The sequence below is a fragment of the Pholis gunnellus genome (genome assembly GCF_910591455.1).
Source record: "Pholis gunnellus genome assembly, chromosome: 21".
NCBI lineage: Eukaryota > Metazoa > Chordata > Actinopteri > Perciformes > Pholidae > Pholis > Pholis gunnellus.
In genome coordinates, this window is record NC_136548.1 from 11,648,739 (window position 1) to 11,670,812 (window position 22,074).

At 41.3% G+C, this 22,074-nt stretch overlaps 4 protein-coding genes across 4 annotated transcripts; 1 reads left to right on the top strand and 3 right to left on the bottom strand.

Annotated features, from left to right (window-relative positions):
• Positions 1 to 1,956: 1,956 nt before the first annotated feature.
• On the bottom strand, positions 1,957 to 4,693 carry LOC306712752 (endoplasmic reticulum protein SC65-like; the record flags this gene model as incomplete). The annotated part of the gene is made up of 7 exons (XM_079182163.1): positions 1,957 to 2,103; positions 2,412 to 2,495; positions 2,591 to 2,736; positions 2,833 to 2,961; positions 3,343 to 3,514; positions 3,670 to 3,819; positions 4,232 to 4,693. The coding sequence occupies 7 exons, from the start codon at positions 4,691 to 4,693 to the stop codon at positions 1,957 to 1,959; spliced, it is 1,290 nt and encodes a 429-aa protein (XP_079038289.1).
• A 1,011-nt stretch (positions 4,694 to 5,704) lies between these two features.
• On the top strand, positions 5,705 to 11,498 carry fkbp10b (FKBP prolyl isomerase 10b). The gene is made up of 10 exons (XM_079183015.1): positions 5,705 to 6,070; positions 6,386 to 6,531; positions 7,649 to 7,838; positions 8,046 to 8,191; positions 8,915 to 9,104; positions 9,221 to 9,366; positions 10,118 to 10,307; positions 10,388 to 10,530; positions 10,694 to 10,857; positions 11,080 to 11,498. Exons 1-10 carry the CDS (start codon positions 5,874 to 5,876, stop codon positions 11,272 to 11,274), a joined length of 1,707 nt encoding a protein of 568 aa, XP_079039141.1. The 5' UTR covers positions 5,705 to 5,873; the 3' UTR covers positions 11,275 to 11,498.
• Positions 11,499 to 12,654: 1,156 nt separating this feature from the next.
• On the bottom strand, positions 12,655 to 16,955 carry LOC306713266 (7-methylguanosine phosphate-specific 5'-nucleotidase-like; the record flags this gene model as incomplete). The annotated part of the gene is made up of 9 exons (XM_079182919.1): positions 12,655 to 14,441; positions 14,526 to 14,726; positions 14,938 to 15,100; positions 15,586 to 15,675; positions 15,806 to 15,891; positions 16,248 to 16,294; positions 16,420 to 16,489; positions 16,604 to 16,702; positions 16,869 to 16,955. 9 exons carry the CDS (start codon positions 16,953 to 16,955, stop codon positions 14,328 to 14,330), a joined length of 957 nt encoding a protein of 318 aa, XP_079039045.1. The 3' UTR covers positions 12,655 to 14,327.
• A 994-nt stretch (positions 16,956 to 17,949) lies between these two features.
• On the bottom strand, positions 17,950 to 22,072 carry klhl11 (kelch-like family member 11). Its single transcript, XM_079183210.1, has 2 exons — positions 21,530 to 22,072; positions 17,950 to 20,544 (listed from the first exon to the last, which is right to left on the bottom strand). Exons 1-2 carry the CDS (start codon positions 22,054 to 22,056, stop codon positions 18,957 to 18,959), a joined length of 2,115 nt encoding a protein of 704 aa, XP_079039336.1. The 5' UTR covers positions 22,057 to 22,072; the 3' UTR covers positions 17,950 to 18,956.
• Positions 22,073 to 22,074: the final 2 nt, after the last annotated feature.

The following is a 22,074-nucleotide window of genomic DNA, read 5'->3' on the forward strand; positions in this document are numbered from 1 at the left end:
GACTCATTAAGACAGCAGTCACTCACTGCCGCTCTGAATGAAAGCACAAGTCTGGAGAGAGAAGACTCTTCCTGCCTCTCAGCGTAAAACTGCTCATTTTGAATTTGAATCTTTGCAGTTTAGTGAAGTTTGAGCTCCTCTGGTTTTCCACAAGTGTGGGATGCCTGATCATTTGGGTCACAGAGAAAGATGTGTGAGTGTTTCATACAAGCCTCTAAGAGATTTTCAAGCTGCAAAATTATGAAATAGTTCCCAGATTTCCAAAAACTTGATTTAACACAGGATCTCACTCCATATTATGTTCATCGATTATAATCTGGCTTCTATGAGCGCAGTCAAGCTGCTGAGGTAAAACTAGAAATGAGAAAAATATGCTTTATCTCTAAATGCCGTTAGATAATTTAATTCTGACTGACCAGATCAATAAGCAATAAATATGTACATTTCATAAATAATGTCAGAAACATGTTCTCCCATAGACAAAAAGTCTTATTCTGCTGCTTTCGCGTGCATCACTCTCTCCGTCTATCCCCTCTGGACTTCAGAGAATCTTAAATCAGGTTTAGAAGATTTGCTTCTGTGGTTATTATGTACAAAGACTGTACAAAGAGAAGCGTTGACCCCCTTTACACCTTGCATTAAAATGTGTCTCGTATCTAGATCTGATTTAAACTGATTAAATTCTTCAGTATTAATATGCATTTCCAGTGTCCACATTGAGATCGAATCACCGGAAAAGCATTTTAATGCTGTTGGTGTAAAGGGGGTATTTGTTATAAATAACAATAAGGAACTGCGCAATCGCACAGGTGCCACAAGAGATGATCCGAGTTACACTGCCAGTAAACTTACAATAGCATTAAAGGAATACGTTGACATTTTCTCTGCCTCTTAAATTAGACACAATAAAATAAAGTCCCAATGACGTTCCTTACTGACTAAAATGAGTGCAGTTAGTCATGGAAATTGATTTTTGAAGACTAAATGCTAAACATATTTTGACTTCAAACAGCAGTACATTTTCTCAGAATTTAAAAAAGTCCGTGGGGTGGGTAGCCCTTAAATCATAATAAAACTCTCTTTATGTCGTATGCACGCTGTATATAATCTAGAACTCAAGGACAGACTTGGCTGAAAGCTCAGGTCACACTGTGTTTACCGCCACTGTTTATGATCACACATTGTAGTTGGACTCACCATTCACACAGGGAAGTTAACGTTGTTTATTCCCACAGGAAGGTTACCAGTATTAGCGTAGCCTATAATGTAAATACTCATATTATTGTATATTGAAATATATATTAAATCATATATGAATAACAGTGACCATGTGTCTGTTGTGTAAATCCTGTTTTAACAAAGTACTTTTGCAGGATGTTTGTTGTCTGAATCAGTGAGAAACCTGGTGATGAAGCGTTAACTTTAACTGTCTTGTATTTCTTCCTACTTATGAATCAGGATGTATTTGTAAATAGTTTTAAATATTTGCTGGACCTCGGGGATGTTTCTACAGGGTTTGTTGAGGACTGTAATGAGATCTGTTTATCTGTGCCTCTCACAGTATTAACAACGAAAGTATTTTCATAAAAGCACAAACTATATTCATGCTTAGTTTGCCATAAGATGTATTAAAAACGGCAATCCAGGAGCTCATACAATTTTCACTTATCTATATGGTAATAAACAGTGTTTTAGTCAAGCTGATAAAATGTTTGTCAAACCCTGAGGTACTCGGAGGAAAAAAAAGTGAAAACACATTTTATTGACTTTTTTATTTCTTAAAAAACTAAGATTAGATGGATACATATGAGAATAATTCTAACATACGACAGAAGAGGACATGAAAGTGAAATAAGACCTGCTCTTTCTTGTTACCGTCTCTGATATTTCTGACTGATTTATCATTAAACATTTTTCAGATCTACCGTTATATTAAATTCTCACTCTCGGCTCTCTTCAGACATTTGACTCCCCAGCGTCTCCTTTGCCCTTCGGCTGTCTCCACTCAGCGTAGATGGACTCCTCGTAGTCTCCCATCCCTTCAAACTCAACATCGGGAGACTCGGAGGAAAAAAGTACAGCTTCCTCTGGTCCAAAGAAATCCTTAAGGAAGAAACCCAAATTAAATTATGATGACATTTACTCTTAGAGGTGTTTTTTTTTTTAAATTTTCCATAAATGTTTTATACAAGTTGCAAACAAACATCCCACTGGTCAGGTTTTTAAAGGACGTATCTCAATGCTGTCATTTCAGTTTTCTTTATTCCAACATAAAGCTTTCTTTTCATGTTACTGAAGAACAGCAGCGCTACTCTTTCTAAGAAGCCTCAACATTTTTTTCTTCCTAATTTTTGGAAAAAATCACAGGTGTCCGTTCAAGAAAATATGCTGTAGTTTTTATTTAATCTTACCTCATCATTTAACTTTAAGTACTTCTCTGCGGATGTCAGCATCTGCTTTAGAGTGACAGTGTAGTTGTAGTGTCTTACAGCCTCCTATTTAAACACATTAAACGGAGGTTAGTGGCTTTCAGCAGACACCGTACACAAATACATTTTTGTCAAATGCGGTATGCGATGTTTCCTCTCACCATCCTGGGTGTGAAGTGGTCGTGCTGAAGGCCCCACTGCTCACTGTAGGCTTTATAATACTGCAGGTTCTGCTTCATGACCTGGTCCTCTGGTTCAAACAGGAAGTAGCTGTAAGCACAAGGCAACGCACTGCGGCCGTCGTTCACTGGTCGGAGAAAAAAAAAAACAGCAGTTGCACAGATGAGTGTTGACTATCATTTAAGAACATTGAAGGAAAGCTCAGCTGCAGTTTTACACTTACACTTATAATAGGCATACTGGAGGTAGTGGTACATAGTGGCCACAAATCTTTCCACAAAATAACCACCAACATTAGGCATCAAGTTTTCGTCACACTTCAGCTTACAGTGTAATGCGCCAACATAAACATCTGGAAGAGCAGAGCAGAGATTATGCATTATTTCGTAAGAGTCACAAAATAAAAGTATTGAGACCCAATACATTAATGAAAAAAATAATCTTTTACATATAAAAGTCCTGCATTCAAAACCGCAATTAAGTAAAAATACAGAAGTATCAGCAAAATATATTAAGACATCAAAAGTAAAAGTCATTTGTAAAGTATTACAAAATGAGTAATAGTCTAAAGAACACTAAATCTACTACGACCACAACGACCGATTAGCTGACTCATCGACTGGGGCAGCCCGAGTAAGAGTACAATGTTTTCCTTCCACTTCCTACAGAAAGATCTCATTTTATATTCGATTTTGTTTTTCATTTCCTGAGTCAGCTGAAACAGCATACCAACCTGCTATGACTGCATGGAAGTCACTGTGTGGGGAAAGTTGATTGATCCCGTCGCAGTCTGCCTGACAGAGATCATACTCATGCAGGTAGAGCCTCAGAGCTTCCTCCATGTGTTCAACGCTGCTGCTGTAGTCACCTGAGTTGCTGAGTTTCACTCCTCTCAGAAAGGAGGCCTGGAAATCAAATGATTCATCCATTTTTTTCGCTTCAGAAAATCAGTTGGGAAAACCTTTTGTTGCTGATGATATAGTGTTAAGCAGTGTAACAAACTATTATGTGTATTATACAGAGAAAGTATTGTGAAGGACAGACGCTAGGTTGTCTTCACCTCATATGGTTGTCCTTCGTGGTCGGTGAGGTAGCCGCTCAGGTTGTACTGGCTCTTGTACTCCTCCATCAGCTGGTGCATCTCTTGGTCCTCAGGGTTCTTCTGGAGGTATGTGTAGGCACACGGGACGGCCCTCTGCAGGTCATTCAACTGGGTGTAAAGCACAGAATTTCCCCAGCTGTTGTTTGGAAGACTAGTGACATATACAATAAATCTTTATTGTGTCCTATAACTGGCAAGAATGCTACAAGTTTACAGTCAAATATAGGAGCCAAGATTATCAAGTATGTTAATCCCAATAAACACTACAAATACTATTTTGATGGTTATTTTGGGACATTTTGTCCTCGTTAGTTTTAAGTAGAGCAGGACTAGTAATCATAAAGGTCCTAAACCAGATCCAAAGTACTGAACACTGCCAACACACCAGCCTCCAAGACACAACTGAGGATGCAGTCTTCCATTCAATTCTTTCCGCTACAGGTACATCTTTCAGGGGTGATGTTATAAATAAGGCTGTGCTATGTTGATGTAAAGTGTCTTGAAACATAGTGTGCCTCACCCTGGAGTAAGCAAAGTGCAGGTATCTGTAGGGAGTCCTTCTGCTGAAATATTCCAGGATCTCACTGCCAGCAGGAGGGAGCTGCAACGCGGGGAAATGCCCTCGGCACTTCTTCTGACAGGACGCTCTCATCATAACATGCCAGGAGACTTGGAGGTCCTGGTTTCCTGTGAAGGACGGTTCTTTATGTTTGGTACTATTACAGTGCAGCATGCAGTATCTTACACTGTCTTTAAGAAGCCGGCGCAAACGCAAACTCAATTCCAAATATGTGATCGATTCAGTCCAGTGTTCTTCTGCGTAATGGTCCAAAGCCAATCCATACGCAGTTGTAAGGGGCATGAGCTCCTCTGTGGGGAAATTTCTGAAATTATAGTTTTCATATTGCGCGGCTGTCATAAGAACACAGATCAACCATAGCAACGTCAACAACGCGTCTCCTTTTACGCAAAATGCAACCATGATAAGATAATATCCCACATATTAGTCCGCGTCTTCTGTCTGCGCCTGTTGGTTACGTGTCTATGTGGTGGTCTGCTGAAGTGCTTAGGGGTCTCAGGGAATTCCGGGATTGGGCCTTTCAGAATTACTGTCTCGGGTTTCTCAGTGTACATCCACAGCTGTCACTGTTTCTTTATTTGGCACGCACAGGAATAATATACGTGCGTAAAAGTGACCGCTTGTGCATTGCATGTTGTCTTATTTGTTCTGGTGTTGTTCAATACTCACTCATGCAAATGTGATTAGTAAAGGAGCATTAGATGCTATTTATAAACTTAAGTCCAATAGTTATGAATGATTGTCTTCTATAAGGGTTTATGATATGACAATCGCGTGTTCTGTAGCGTAATATAGCGGATTATATATAGGTAAAATGTTTTCAGCAGTTGTTTTGCCCTCAATAGTTTGGGATCATTGCATCTATTTTTGTATTCTCCTATAAATCATATTGAGATGTCCTAAACTAGGAAACAAATGGAGTTCGGACGTTTTGTCGCTGAAGAGGGCATCTTGACATTTTCACGGCATTAATGGAAAAGATAAAACTTTGGGGGCTCTCAGGATACTTTACGGCTCAGATACGCTGCTGGTCCAGGGGGGCGGATCTCTCTGCTGCCTGCGACTGTTCCGAAGAACCCAACAGAATGGGCAACTTTCCTTTCAAAATAAAAGCGAAAAATGGGCAATTTAAAAAAACAAACAGAAAACACGGATCCAGTCATACTAATCTACTTAAAAATAGTCTTACATTAAAAAGATTACATACCATTATAGGAAATGTGTGTGTATACGATTTGAATTGAAAATACAAACAACGTTTTTGAATAGTTCTGTTCAATCGCTTCTGTTGTGATCTTATTTTTAAAGGAAGCAGTGCTCTTTTATTATTGGGGTTAACTTGACTGAGGCGCTTCCCATTTCCAACTCCGACATTCCTTCCCTCTGGTAAAAACTCCTCACTGCAACCTGGAGATTGTCCACGTTTACAACATTCAGACGCCGCTACTCTGCTGAACATCTGCAACCTCGGCCCTCTGCGTAAAGAGTGCATACGGCTCTAGGCCTCGCATTTATCTATTTTGTTGCTAATATTTTTTATTGGTTTGAATCCCTCTAACTTATTTGACCTTATTCTGCAAAGATGTTTGCCTGCTGCATTTTCTTTTTCCTACTTACTACGTGGTGTCCTGTGGAGTCCAATCCCAGTCCTGTGGTAGGAGATGTAGTCGTGGACAGACACTTCATCCCCAAAATCTGTGCAAGAGAAGCGAAGGAGGGAGATTATGTTCGCTATCACTACAACGCCACATTTGTCGACGGGAAAACATTTGATTCGAGGTAAGTTCGTTCATTTTTATCTGAAATTCTGAATTCATTCATATTAGTTTAGTTTCTTTGCTTTCAAAGTTGGTTATCATGCTGCAGAGGCCATGAAATCGGATGCAAAGTTTGTTTAGGCTTTAGTTTTTTTTTTTTTCAGAAATGTAAAAAAGGCTGAGATTTACACGTCAAGATGAGTCTGCAATAGTATTAATACATTCTCTACACAAATTAAGTGATTTTCCTTCCATAGTTCAGGCCTACATCCCGTTAAAGTTGACCCACTTCTGACATTTTCTCTGCTTTTTGTCAACCTTTTGGTTTTCTTTACAGCCACCAGAAAGGGGACGCGAAGGTGGGCCTACTCGGGGAGGGCCGACTCATCGCAGGAATTGACAAAGGTCTGCAGGGCATGTGTGTGAATGAGCGCAGAACACTCACCGTCCCCCCTCACCTGGCCTATGGAAGCACTGGTGCAGGTAAATGCACATGTCATACAGTGAATCGTTCTGTTGGAGCTCGTTGGTGTGCAATCAGTTCATATTTGAGATTTCAGGTTGGCCCCAGACCCTCAGGGGCCCTGGAGGCTCCAGGTTGTCTATGTGGCAGTTACTTAGTAGCTTTATGTTCATTCACAGATTTGTATGGTAATATGCATCACTAAACAACTAGTGCCTTTATAGAGGGGCCTTGTGTCGAAATGTAATTTTATTACATTTTATATTTCAGTTGACATTATGATGCATATTCATAAACACTTTTGTGTCTCGTCAAATTACACCAGTTGATCTATACATCAAACCTGAGTCATGGCAGCTTCTCTTAGCATCTGCAAGTGTTGAGGTCCATCTAAAAAGAAGAATAACCGCTAAATAAATACCAACAAGAAAACAAGTCAACAGCCATGCTAGCTGCTCTGTGAGCCTGTTGCCTGTAGGCACAGTGCTGCTTTGAGCTAGATGCTAGTAATAGCATGCTAACAATGCTATCATGTTGATGCTACATAGGTATAATGCTTTCCAAATTCACCATCTTAGTTTCTCATGTTAGCATGCTAATATTTTTTAAAGGGAAAGTAATTGGATCAACAAAGACAACAGGCTTGATCCTCTGGCGACCATGAATGTCTGTATCCAAATAAGTACCAATCCATTCATTAGGTGTTGAGATATTTCACAAACAAGTGAAAAAATGACATGCTGGTGGCGCCAGAGAAAAAGTCGGGGGATCACCAAAGTCAACAGACCATTAGACCAACATTCCCATCCTAGGAGCCAGGCTGCTACCATGACTAAAAGCAGTACTGGTATATCATCATTATTACCATGCAGATGGGTATTAATTGGTTACTTAATCAAATACCAATAGGTATGAATACATTCAAGTAATGCAAACACAAGGGATCTTTACTCTTATTACAGCCTGTCCCAACATCCTGTTTCAACTGGGGTGCTCATTTAAGGAAATAAAATGATTTAAGGTGTCATTTCAAAGAGGCTTTTGATAGTGTATTTTTTTTTTTTTTTTAATTGTTCTTAAACACTGATGTCCTTGCTGTCTAACCTTCATCGAACTCTCATCTAACCACGTTTACAGGTGATGTGGTTCCTCCAGATGCCACCCTGGTGTTTGACATCCATCTGTTGGATGTGTGGAACAAAGCCGACCTGGTTGTCACCAAAACCAGCAGCACTCCCACAGACTGCAAACGCTCCGTGATGCGCACGGACTTTGTGCGCTACCATTTCAACGGCACTCTGCACGACGGCACCGTCTTTGATTCCAGGTATACTAGCTTGGATGACTGTTTGTGATTAACAACTTGTTTTAAACAATAGTAAAAAACCACAGTCGGCAAAGATGTCCTTGTTTGAAGCTAAATCTCATTCTCATCTCCATGCTCTGAAACAAAGCCCTGTCCGGATGACAGCTCTCTTGTGTGTTTGTACTGTTTTATCCAGGTATATTGTGTGTTTAAATTTGCCCTACGTAGCTACACCAGGAAGCAGACCCATGACTCCTTAGTGGGTGAGGGTTGGCTGATAAAGGGCATGGATGAAGGGCTGTTGGGCATGTGTGTGGGAGAGATCAGAAATATCGTCATCCCCCCCTTCAAAGCCTACGGAGAGAAAGGATCAGGTAAGCAAATATGATGGTTTACTAAAAGGGCTAAAAACGAGGTGTTAGTGGATTTTGTGTTCCTGCTTCGCAAACAAACCTGCTTCTCCAAACACTAAACAAAATAATATTACAAGGAAACAACAGATAAATCCCTGATATCACATCTTATAAATACATGCATATACATAGAACATACTTTTTTGTCAATGCACTTAAAGTTCCCTTGTGCAGTTTTAATCTTTTATCACTAGTAGTGCTATGGAGCACTATTTTTGGGGGCGGGCCCCCATTCGTTTACATATACAAGCTCGGACACGTAAGTAAACATTGTTGTAAACAATGCAAAAATGTAATATAATTTAAATCTCTTAACCACATGACAGTAGCATTATTCCATATTTATTTAATTAAGTTACTTGTCCTGAATCTTGTTTTGTGTAAATGTACAAATCTTGTACCATTCTTCAACTAAAATTTGAATATTTTGCTCAGGTTCTCAATTTCCTTTTTTAAAATATAAAATAGTTCATTAACTGTAAGTATCCTTTCCAGTTCATATTTCACCTTTTAGTTAAATCAGTAATTAGGATGTTATATTCTGTTAAAAAAATAGATCAGATAAAGATGAGCCAAGATTCAACAAGTAATTGATAGTGTAATATTATAAATAAAACTCTTGTTTTTCATGTTAAAGATGTCGGTAGGTGTGAAGTTTGAACTTCTCCCCGCTCTGCTCACCAGGTACAGATATTCCCGCCCAGGCGACCCTGGTGTTCAATGTCCTGTTGGTGGACATTCATAACGCAAAGGATAACCTCACTGTTGAGAACCAGGTGGTGCCTGAGTCGTGCACACGCAAATCTGTGTCTGGAGATTATGTCCGGTACCACTATAATGGCACCTTCCTGAACGGAGTCACCTTTGACACCAGGTGGGTTTAGGTCAAAGATGTGTATTTATGGCCTTAGGGTATATAGTTCCTTCAAGTATAATTCTCATAAAAGCCACAGCTTTTATTTATTTAACCATGTGTGTTACTGCCAACAGCTACCAGAGGAACAGCACATACAACACCTACATCGGGATGGGGTATGTGATTGCAGGCATGGACCAGGCCCTCCTGGGAGTATGCATTGGAGAGAAGCGGAGGGTCATCATCCCTCCACACCTGGCGTATGGAGATCAAGGAGCAGGTAAGGGATACTGAAGCTTTTCCTGCTGCTTCCAGTAAGTTGTCTGTGTGAATTGATTTTAATAGATTTAATTACTGGTGGATCATTGTTGCATTGACACAAAGCTATGTTTCTGGAAAAATAAGCCATTAACTCTTTGTGAAATAGCATTTTTTAGATTATGTATTTTTTTCCTTTATTAGATACAGATATTAAATAGGAAAGGGGGAGAGAGAGAGGGGACGACATGAAGCAAAGGGGTCTGGGACCGCTGAAAAAAAAAATCTTTCAGTGTTTACAACCTATTGGTATTCGTACTTGAATGCAATGAAGTAATCGTAATAACCAGAAAGAGAATATAAGGTGATCATAATATAAATATACACGAGAAAGGGCATTTCTTAGCAGGTGTAAATATTAGTTTATTGATGGAAAATGAATTACCCAAAGTGAGAATTTTCTACTTTATTGTGTTTTATATCATAAAGTTAATAACTTTGGACTATCAGTCAGACAAAAAAAAGAAACACCAATTATTTGTCACTTTGGGCTCTGGTATATTGTGATGGACATTTTACAGCCTAAAAGATTCATTGAAGAAATACATTTGAAAATAAACAATAATGACATTAATCAAGAGTTGAATTAAGCCTGGTAATAAGACACATTTCTATAATTGTATATAAGCTGATCAGATCAGATAACAGGACAGAATATTTCTCAACCCTGTGAGTTACTATGGAGGTTAAATAATTACTCGTGGTCTATCCAGGTGGCGTCATCCCCCCTAATGCTGTGCTGGTGTTTGACATTCACGTCATCGACTTCCACAACCCCAACGACACGGTGAACATCCTGATCACCCACAAACCCGAGGCGTGCAAGGAGATCACCACAGAGAACGACCTTGTGCGCTACCACTACAACTGCACCCTGGTGGACGGCACAAAGCTCTTTTCCTCGTGAGTCACCCAGACATCCCATGTTTTTACCACTGATATTTTACAACCACTTTAACTCGTCCGTTCAACGTTGTTCCCAGACACGACTACGAGTCCCTTCAGGATGCAGTGCTGGGGTCAGACAAGGTGATCGACGGGCTGGACCAAGGCTTGCGCGGCATGTGTGTGGGAGAGAAGAGGGTGGTAACTGTGCCGCCTCACCTTGCCCACGGAGAAAAAGGGGGTGAGACTTGTAATACGTTATCAAGTGTTGTTTTAATAGACTTTTTTTCTTCTTTTTTTTTAACACTGACAGACTTTTTTTAAATGCTGAACCACTAGTTAACTAAAATATCATGAATTAACCCATAGTTAAACTGTGTTACTCTTTGCTTTCTCTCCGTCAGCCACTGGTGTGCCAGGCAGTGCTGTGTTGGTCTTTGACATTGAGCTGGTGAGCTTTGAGAAGGGAGTGCCACCTGGTTACCTGTTTGTGTGGATAGAGGAGAGCCCTACAGACCTGTTTAATGCCCTGGATGTCAACAAGAACGAAGTGGTTCCCCAGGAGGAGGTATGTTACCGCTGACTGTACAGTACCACCACCTACATTGTCTGAAAAATGTCTTAGTATGGTCTGTCATTAAAATGTGTGTTGACTCTATCGTTTTCCTTCATGCCAACATCCCAAAGTTTAGTATAACTCTCAACTCATTGATTAACCCACACAGCACCATGACCTCATCACACTTGTTAATGATTAGTGATGTTGTTTTTTTCTCTTGACACATTTTAGTTTGGAGAGTTCATCAAGCTGCAGGTGGCGGAGGGCAAAGGTCGCATTAAGCCAGGAATGATCATGGAGCAGGTCATTACCGACATGTTCGACAACCAGGACCGAAATAAAGATGGAGTGATCACCGCCGATGAACTCAAACTGAAGGTCGATGAGGATAAGGAAAGGGAAGATGCGAGGCACGAGGAGTTGTGATAAAAGAAAAAATAGATTTATTCTCTCAGGGATGAACCCCAACACCTTAAAAACAAGCGAGAGACTTTCCATCATCATGGTTTCATACTATCTGTACACATTGAACAGTCTTTTTTAAATTACAAGAAAATAGTGCAAAGGGTCTTTTTTTGTGGAGTTCTGTGTTGTATGATTGTTTGTCTTTGATAATTGTATTTCTGAAAGTCACAATTAAAATATTTGTAAGAAAATAGTTTCTCTCTTTTTGCTCAGACTTCATCCCTGCTGAAGAAATCATCTGTCATTGGAAAAACCGTCGGTAGCAGCTGATATCATCTTTAAAGCGGAACTTTGTGTGTCCAAGAGGCAGAGTTGCAACTGTTCTCAATGGCACACTTAAAGGAGAATTGCACCAATTTTACACATCAAAGTCTGTTTGAGCCAGAAATGTATTCATATAACAACTTCTGCGAGCAGCTTTTTCAAATACCAGGAAAACACTGTTTGCAAAAGAAGAGCATCATTCACAAAAAAAAGTCATTGTATAGCATGTCGAAATAGTTTCGACATGCTATACAAATTTATAAATTGATCACTGATTTTTATTCTGAATGATGATTAAACCGCTACCACTGACCTTCGCCACAGGACACAAGTGAGACAAAGTGAAATGTGAGTGGATTTTGGTGCAGTGTTTACCTTAATGCTAATATCTCAAAGCCTCGTATACATCTCTGAACCTATCGGTATGAGAACGAATAAGCCTCTAAGGGCAAGGGGTTGATATCTCTCGGGTTCCGGAGGAGCCAACAGATATCTATCTGAGTCAAGACGACTTTTTCCGTGCGCTGCTCATTGTTTACAGTCCAATTAGCAACTTGAGATGACGTGTACGACCACATTGTTTCACAAGTAGCCAGTTTACAAGCTAATTTTAAACCAATAAAAAAGCTAAACATAGTCAGAGGATAGCAGATGGGTTCCAAAATTGCATTTCGGCCAGTGTGTCTCTCTTGCTTTCCACAGATTGTTTACCCTAAATCAACCAAAGACTGCTCAGATTCTACATGTCAATTCAGATTCTGTTCGTAGAGATGAAGTAGAACTCTAAATTCACAATGATTAACCCACACAACAAAAGTTGAAGCAGCCCTGGATTGATCACGGAGCAGGTCTTTACCGACATGTTCCCCAACCAGGACCGAAATAAAGAATGAGCGATCATAGCCGATGAACTAAAAACTGAAGGTAGATGAGGACGAGCAAAGGGAAGAGGCGAGGCACGAGGAGTTGTGAAGAGAACAATTGCTTTTATTCTCTCCCCAGGATAAACCCGGCACAACTTTAAAACAAGCAACAAGGGACTTTTTCCATACATCGTCATGGTTTAATATTGTCTGTACCACATTGTTAAATTTCAAGAAAAAAGTACTAGGTAGTACTAGTAATAGGGATTTCATGCCTTTGAAAACCAAACAAGCACCTTCATTTGTCATATTAATTCAAATGTTCGTATATATTGGTGTACCTCTCTTTTTGTCTTAAATTCAGTCGCAGTTATTCAATTATTCTTACAATGTGACAAATTGTTGGTTGGAGCTGATCATCTGTAAAAAAAAAATGTTTTCAAAGCTGCACTTTTGGATGCAAGATGCAGAGTCACAACTGTTTTCCCTGGTACACTTAAGGGAAAGTATGCCAATTTTACACACAAATTCTGTTTACAGATCTGGGGAAATAGTGCCGCATAACCAAATTGTCTGCGGTCCAGTTGTATTGTGGGTAATGTAGGTGCCAGGTTTTGACAAGGAAGAAGAATGCATGGCATGAAAAAGATGTACAGACATATTGAGATGTGTCCGGCGCCAACGTGACTTCAAACTATGTTGCAGCTCTGCATCCTGCACCAGAAATACATTCATATAACTAATTAGCAGCCTTTAAAAAAAGACCAGCAAAACAAAAATGAAGAGCATCATTGGAAATTAACGATTTACGATTATCATTTAAATCTCTTGTTAATCAAATTAGCAACACAGTAAAAGTATTAGTCATTTTAAAAAGCAGGTAATTAACACATATCTGAAAGTCCCAATGCTAATATTGAACACAAGTATTATTACTATTGATGCATCCGTCATTGAAACAATTTAAAAGCTACAACATGATTCGTCAATGTAATGACTATTTGACTGTCATAAGACGGCATCGGAAGAAATGATGAGTATCATAGAGAGACAATGTAAAATGTTCAATTAAAGGGATAGTTCACATTTTTTTTTTTAGAATCACATATGAGGTAGCATTGTGTTTGATGCTGGCATTAACAAGTTACATGGTTAGAATGACTCAGAATAAAATAAACAAAGAACTATTACAATAGCTTAAAGACTGATAGCACTGTCAAGTTAGCTGTACCCCGCAAGTAAACTGAGGATTTGTGTGCAAAGTATGTGTAAACTTGAGCAGGAGGTACTTGCAGTATATGCAGATGTAATATACAGTACACACAAAACACACCTGAACAAAGTCAATATAAAGTAGAAAAGTTGCCGGATAAAGAGGCATTTACAAAATGTGTTACGTCTTTCAATAAAAAACGATATTTAAAAGCATCCTCATTCTGTGAAACAACAATGTAAACTTTATTCTTTTTGTGCTGAAGAGGACTGACGTTTAGAAATACACCCTGTAAATGTTAATACTGAAGTCTTTAAGAGGTTGCTGATTGGTTATTAGAGGGAGGGCTGCTGGGTCTGTACTGTATTTACTCAAAGTCCAGCTCTCACACAGTCTGAAGTTGCAATACTGGCATGAATCGCAAATTCCTCTAAACTAAGTTGCAAAATGTGTAACCTACTTTAGATCTTTTAAACCTTTCGACTTTGGTAGGATGGGATAGAATTTGATTTACAGTCAAAACACACAGTGTGAGAACAAACAGAAAAGTCCAGTTTCAATGTCTGGTTTGAGGTAGGTGACGATGTGTGAATGTCCAGCATACAACATGGTGAATGGAGTGAACAACTCCATCTGTGTGCATGTTGTCATAAAGTTGTTGCTTTCACCTCTTACTAGTATCTTGATGAGGTAACGTATCTGAGGATGGAGTTCGCGACGTCCATCGTCTCGTCCTGCACCAGCACTATGTCAAAGGAGTTGACGAACGACTCTTTCCTCTCTTCCACCTGAGAAACACAGACACTAAGAACCCAAAATCCTGAAACGACATGTGTCGATAGAAGGAATAACGCATTAGACATGAGTCTCACCTTGTCGTTGAGGAAGCCGATGGTGAGGATGGTCTGGCGCTCGGACACGCCGTCGGCCATGGTCAGGTCTCCTAAAGAGTCTCCCAGCAGCAGCACGTTGGGTCGACCCTTCAGTTCTCTGAGGCCAGCTGCATGTGACAGAGCACTGTCTCTCTTGTTGAAGGTGTGGATCAGTTGGCCTTTGAAGGCTCGCAGGACCCCCTTATTAAAAAAAAAACACAACCTTCAGTTCAGGTTACCAGACACTCGCATACAGAGGCTGGTGGAGTTAAAATCATGAATCTGGTGGAATTGGTATTTATCGACAAACCTTCCCCGATATGGCGTATTGCTGTGTGAAAGGAAAAATGTTGCGTATACCTTCTCAACTATGATATGAAATCCAAGTAGAACACGGTGTGGGCCAACTCACAGTTTGGTCAAAGTCCATGTAGTTGGAGACGATGTGGACATTGGGATAGAAGACGCGGTGCTGTCGAATCACTTCCTCCAGGACGTCTCCAACACCAGCCGAGAAGATCAACAGAGGGACCTCCTGCTTCGTCAGATGGTTGAAAAACAATTTGTAGCCGTCCCTAAAGAAATCACACACACATTCGACACAAGAACCAATGACTGAAAAAAACATTTGAATTACCGCATGTGGGAAGTTGTAATTATACTGAGCGTGTGTGTTTTAGATTCTTCCACAAATTATTGTCAAATAGTAAAACAAAGAAGTAATATAGATGTAAGCTAGGATCAACATGTTTTTGATTTTACTGATGCACAGAGCTGTCTTTGTTCGGTACAGTGGAGTCAATTTAAAATGTTCTATGTAGAGTCATAATGGTAGGAAAAGTATTCATACAAATCATTTTGCTCTGACAAATATCTGGTGTCTGAAAGCCCTGTTTTCAGCTCTGTGGCAATGCATTTTCCACCACTGTGTTGCATATGCCTGATGTTTATTTAAAAAAGCTTTCACAAATGATAAACATTAGGTACATATTAGTTAGGACCAGTTGGTGCAACCCGCTCCAGGGTCTTGGTTAATATGAGATCTGAGCACATTGCTTACCTGAGCATAGCGCTGGATTCCTTGACAGCCTGGGCCAACATGTCCTTCCTGATCCTCTGCTGAATCAGCAGCTCATGGACTTCAGTCCACCTGCAGAGAGCAGCACAACACACATGCAACGTCTCAATCAGGCTTGGGAATTGGAGCTGAGTTTAACTGTACCACACAACAATAAAAAAAATAAACAGGTGTTGTTTAGGTCAGTATGTTTGTTTCTTACCACTCCACCATGAAGGGCATTTTCTCTTCAGCAGTCCTGCTGGCATCGATCTCTACGGGATAGTAGGTGTTCAACAGCTCCCTCATCTGGCGGTGGACCCACAAACAACACTGAACATACTGAATATCTACAGACCAGCAGCAAGAGATGTATCGCCATGTACTCTCTGAGACCACAAGAACTGCAGTCCAGCGGACAGTGGAGAGAAGACAGTCTCAAAATGGCAATTAGAACACATGCATAAATATTAATATTTTATGTACAGATTTCACTTTACAGATCTCATAATGTTCACTTTTGTAAAGCTTCCTGTGTGCACAAATTTCAAAAAATAATTCGGAGTCTCGTTGCCCTCCGTAGTTCATTGGATCGGATCAAATTTGGATTTGTACAAATGAAACTGTGCACGTTACTGCACAAAAACAAACAGCAGTGAATTAACCTTTTTAGTGCAATCTTCATCGATCAACAGCTGGTTAGCAAGGATGTCTGGAAAAAAGAAAGGAAAACATGTTTGTAGAAGTTTCAGAAAAGTACAAGACAAAAAAGTAATGCAAACTCCATCAACTATTACAATCATTTGGATCTAATAATGAAAATGCTCAGAGGCTTACTGTGCGTGGTGGGAACTCTCTTTCCGTTGAGGGCAAACCTGGTCAGAGTCATATCGAAGTCTGAGATCACCTGAGGAAATATGACCCTTTGAAATCAGAATAACAGTACTCTATCACTCAGAAGACACACACAGTCATGACACAATCACACATGAAGTATGAGATGCTGCACAGTTCTCCTCACCTGCAGGCTGCCTGCACCGGCTCGCTGCATGGCGTGGATCTTCTCCTCCACTCTGCTGCGCTCCCTCATCAGCACCGAGCTCTGGGTCAGCTCTGGGAACTGAACAGAGAGGAGTTGTGTCTTACAAAGCACGTTTATCCAGACAAGTGCGAGACTTCACTTAAGTCAGGTAATAGCTTTCCTTTAGTGTGTGCAGGGGAATACATTTAAATAGATTTTCTGGAATTAAACTTGTATTGTGTTTTATTCAGGAGAGCTTCCTCACCTTGGTCTTGGTCAGCTGCTGCCAGACTTTCAGGACAGCCCGCACTGGTGTGTAGAACCAGGGAATAGGAAGATGGCACATCTGCATGTAAACAAACGAGGAGCAAACTCATTTTTGTAATAATTTACAGGTCTGTAATTTCCCAAGATGCAACTGGTAATTTGTTACTCATAATTGAGGGAAAACAGAAATCCACCGAGTAAATTATTATTTTCTCCGATTTTAAACGTGTATTTAGGGTAAACACACCGTGTTTGATTCGCTAGACACTACCACCCTACATTTAATAAACAGCTGCCCATTAAAACTTACCATTTTCAAACGGAGAACTCGCGTGTCCGTATTAACTGCTGCTCGGAACAACTGTTAAATGTATGTTAAATAACAAAACACGGTAAACAGTTTACAGTCGACTGGAGGTTTGAATGATTTGTTTACGTCCTGTTTGTCGCACCTACAGCTTTCCCCCGATTCTAAGTACGACAAAATAAAGGTTCCGACGCACTTTCGTTCCTACTTCATCGAGGGCATTCTCGCATCTTATTAATTGCCACCAAACAAAGTCGTTACTTCAAGCAATTAGCCTTTTCGCTAAATATAGTAGCTGCAGTGGCCTAAATTAAATTATAATTCATCGACACGTTGCAAAACCTCCATCTGTGTGCTGAATCCTCAGACACAGGGACAGCATTTTGATTAAAGCTACAACCAGTAATATGTTAGAGCCTCTTCGTACCAGCTTCCATAAAGTATTGACATTCATTTATATACATTGCTTGTTAAAAATATTTGTTGTCGTTAGTGATGAAAGCACTGATATCACTATAACTTGTGTGGCGTTGGCAACACATCTGTGGGGCTTTCTCTGTCATAACAAAAAGGCATATTTGAACATAGATATCTTTAGAGATTACACCAAAACATATTTTCATAAAGGCAAATGTCTCTACACTTTCTTGCTCTCGCACTACAAATGTAATGACACCATGTGGAACAGATACACTGAGCTCAGCAACTGGTCCACACAACAGTTGGGAACATGGAGAGAACCATGCACAAACAAAAATCAACCTGCTTGATTAAAATGTTTAATACATTTCGTAGTGCAGTGAGACACAATGGCAGAAAAATGACAACTAATGAGTCGACTGAAACCAACAAACAAAATAACTCCATGAAGCCACCGGAGCCAGTAGTCAGTGTCCTAACAACATCAAGTGGGACAATTTAAATCAAAATATAAAATAGAGCTCCCGTCTCCTAAAGTGACATCTCATCATGACAATGCTGGTCTGTCTTTCAAGTGACAAATAGACCAGCTGAAATAAATCATACATTTTTTTATAAACATCCATTGGAATGGCAAAAAAAGTAGGAAACGACTAATCATTGAACACTGTTCCCCAATATGTGCTTTGCTCAATACTTAAGTCTTGCTACAAAACGTCTGATACATGATTGTCCGTTTTTAAATAAAAACACACTATAGACGATCAACATTTAGATAGAGTGCAAAAAAGCATGATGGTAACTGGAGGTAGAAGAGAAATTAGATGCAGCGAGGAGTAAAAAGTTAAAGATCAGCTGGTTGTTACGGTAAGTTTACTATCTTCTATCTAAACGCCACTTAATTAAGGATTTTCTTCTGAAATACATCACAATAAAAACAGACATGATTTACTTTGCTAAGTTTACAACTCAACACTGAACTTCACCATAAAATGTCACTGATATTAGGTGAAACTAACTTGCATCACAACATACAGTATGATGTTAACATAGATCACAAGTAAAAAGTTAAGTTGTTTGAAATCAACGCTCTTTCCAGAAGTTACCGCAGCAATCACAGTTTAATTTACGAGCAGAATAGAAGTAAGGCATAAAGCTAAGGCCAAAATTATAACGCGAGACTGAGAATTTAGAAGCATGTCTGGCTAATTCTTAATTTTTTTTAAACCAGCCCAAGGTAGGGCTGTGCAGGCATTTAATCTAAATAAAAAGGCAAAAAAAAAAAAAAAAAGAAGCTAAAAGTTCTGTGGTAACAACAAGGCATTTATCAGCAGATGAACTGCTAACTAGAGGAAGCTCTCAACATTCGATTTGAGATTGCAGCTGTCTGCGCAGAGTGAGGGTGCGGCGATGGAGCTGCTGCATCTGTTGCATGCGGTCTCGCTGGCGAACCAGGTTCTGGGGCATGGGGTAGTGCTGGCAACCATAAAGACAATGGTACGGGATGCGAATGTGACAGGCCGCGGCTCGGCACCGCGGCTGAGGCAAGGGGGGCAGCAGCATCCAGCGCTTCTTCTCAGCGCAGTAACGGTAGGCCTCCTTGCGGTACTGCTTGTCCATGTTGTTGCAGTTTCTCCATCCGCCAATGATGAATATGTCGTCGCCCAGGTAGCAAACGGCAGCGCCTTCCATGCTGAGGACCTCTGGAGGGAGGCTGTCGAGGATGTTGTCAGAGATGTTCCTGCTTATTTGCTGCTGAGCGGCCTCAGCCGTTACCTTATAGCTCCTCGTGCAGCAAGACGCCGTGTGGTAGAAGTTGGTGGATGCGACAGCCATTTGAAAACTGCAGTAATTATCGATCAGCGGTAAGGAGTCCACTTCCTTCCACTTGTGACTCTCTGTATCGTAGCAGGTGGTCACAGTGCTCAGTCCATCCTCATTGCCCATGTCTACGGGAGTCCGGGCCATCACAAATATGTAGCGGTCCTCCACGCTCACCGTTTTTACATCTCGCAGTATCTTCGGTGCTGGCTCCAGGTTGCGCCACTCGTCCTGCTCGGGCTCGTAGACGGTCACGTCCTTAAAGCCTGCACTGAAGTTGCCGTGTCCACCGATGCAGTACAGCAAGTCTTTGACACACGTGAGGCTAAAGGAGTGCTTGCGAATTTCTAAGCTGCTGACCTCCTCCCAGGTGTTGAGGTCGGGGTTGAAGCGCTCCACCATCTTGGCGAAGCTCGGCTCCATGGAGCCGGCCACGTAAACGTGGCTGTCGGTGACGGCAATGGCGTGTCCGTCAAGGTGGTTGTGAATGTGCGGCAGGTTTACCCAACGGTCCTCAGCAACAAAGTAGCCCACACACTCACTCAAATAGTCTCCACCTTCGGATACACCACCCACTACCATGATTACATCCATGTTCTGGCCAAGACGAGGCTGCATTGCGGCATTGTAGGAGGCACAGGGCTCTAAATCGGCCGGCTGGTTGAGGTTCTCAAAGTGGACAGCGTGGACCTCGAGGGCGTCGGACAGCAGCTGCTGACATGCTGCATTGTTTGCCACTAGTGGCTCCTTTCTCACTACCCGTGTCAGGTAGGTAGGAGAAATCTGAGTTAGTCTTAAAAGTCTGAACAGCTCCTCGAAATGCTTCCCTCGCTCCTCTGCGTTGTGGTGCACCCATTGAACTACGGCCTCGAACAACTCCTGTTCAGAATCCACGGTGATCCCGGAGTCGGACAGCCAGTCCCGCACCAGGTGAAATGGTAGCGTGAAGAATTCCTCGTTGTGGATTATTTTGTGGAAGTTTCTTCGAATGGTCTTGGCGGCTCCCTGTGCCAGCAGGTCCAAGGTGTACATGTGGGCGAGGCTGTGTACTGCTACGCAGTTAGATAAGTTCAACTTCTCCATCAGAAACTCTCCGCAGAAGGTCTTCAGCTGCGCCAACAGGAACCTGTGTGAACACGACGGAGTCATCAGACGGTCAGTAATTTGACAAAATGAACAAAGCAGTAAAACTCTGAATACTGTACACTGAACATTAGATATCCTGTGTCTTACTGTAGTGGATTACTTGCACTGAGACATATCGCCTTTGTGTTTCTTGGACCGCAACGCTGCTATAACCTTATTGCACGCAAGTGTTTTTACATGTGTTGCAAATATCTTGTTTCTTTTTTCGGTGCTTGTTAAATTCACCTACCAAACAGCATCCTTTTCGGGGCCAACATAAACAAGTGTCCCAGGAAGCTGTGACAGTGTGAAAGTGAGCCAGCATCCACACAATACCAGGACCCGAAAACTGAAGCCGCTGTATGTAATCTGTTAACTGTATTATTAAGACCTGTGGCTTTAAAAAAGGTCCTGTTTGTATTGCGCAAAACAAATACAATATATAGTTATTCTGTCTGATTAGACATTTGCTCAGGTTGAAGCGCGTCTATGATGGGAATCATGTGAATCCTCCCCAAGTCTCTCCTCTCCATCCAGAATCACTGCCTCCTGTGGTTCTCTGATCTGATAAAGGAAGTTATTCAGCACCATCACTGCCTCTTTAACGGAAGGCTGTAAAGTGACGAGTAATGTTTTACAGGGTTTCTGCAGGCTGCACACAGTTCAATATAAAAATGTAGACGGATATGTAAATTGAATACCTGTGTGATGAATTAATTAATGATGGAAAACCAGTATTGCATAACTGACACATATGAGGCACATCTACTCAATAATAATACAGCAATTTGTTTCAATGTTGTTAGTTCCAGCCCAAGTTCACAATGACTATTGGTAAATAGTGTCAAGTCCTACAGGTGTGTGAACTCCAAACAGGTCACACCTGCTGGTGCAATCAGGACAGCGATAAGGTGTGGCTCATCTACCAGGAAAAACAAAAGCCTGTCGAGGTGTAAGTTGTTCCATTGTAATGTTGAAATGTTTACCTGTCAGCAAGTTCCAACACTTCATGCACGCTGGCAGTGGTTACCCTGATTTGTCCCGTGTACATGAACTGTACGATACCCTCCACAGTTTCTGGCTCGGGTCCCGTCGCAGAGCTCCATTCTTTTAGCTCCACTCGCCCCGACACAGACTCTGAAAACTGTCCGCCCAGCAGCAGCGTGAAGTACTCCGACGCCGCGGATAACACGGAGCGGTGGGCGGACAAGGTTTGGACCCTCTCCCCGCCGGAGCTGAAGACCAGCGTGACGTCGCAGAACAGCCCCGACTTCCTCTGCTCGTTCTGCCGCCGGGAGAGCTCCGAGCAGTGGGTCGAGCAGGTGAACTCCTCGGCCTCCTCGGGTTCCCCGTCACCTGTTAGACCGCTACTCCGGTCCTCCGGCGCTTCTGCTGCCGCTGCTGCCATGCTGCAGCGGGATCGAGTCCGGGGCAAATGGAAGCTCTCAACTATCTTTGGGAATAACTCATAGGCATATATGACACACGCAAACACACATTCAAAAACGGACATGCATGCGCAGCACCGTTC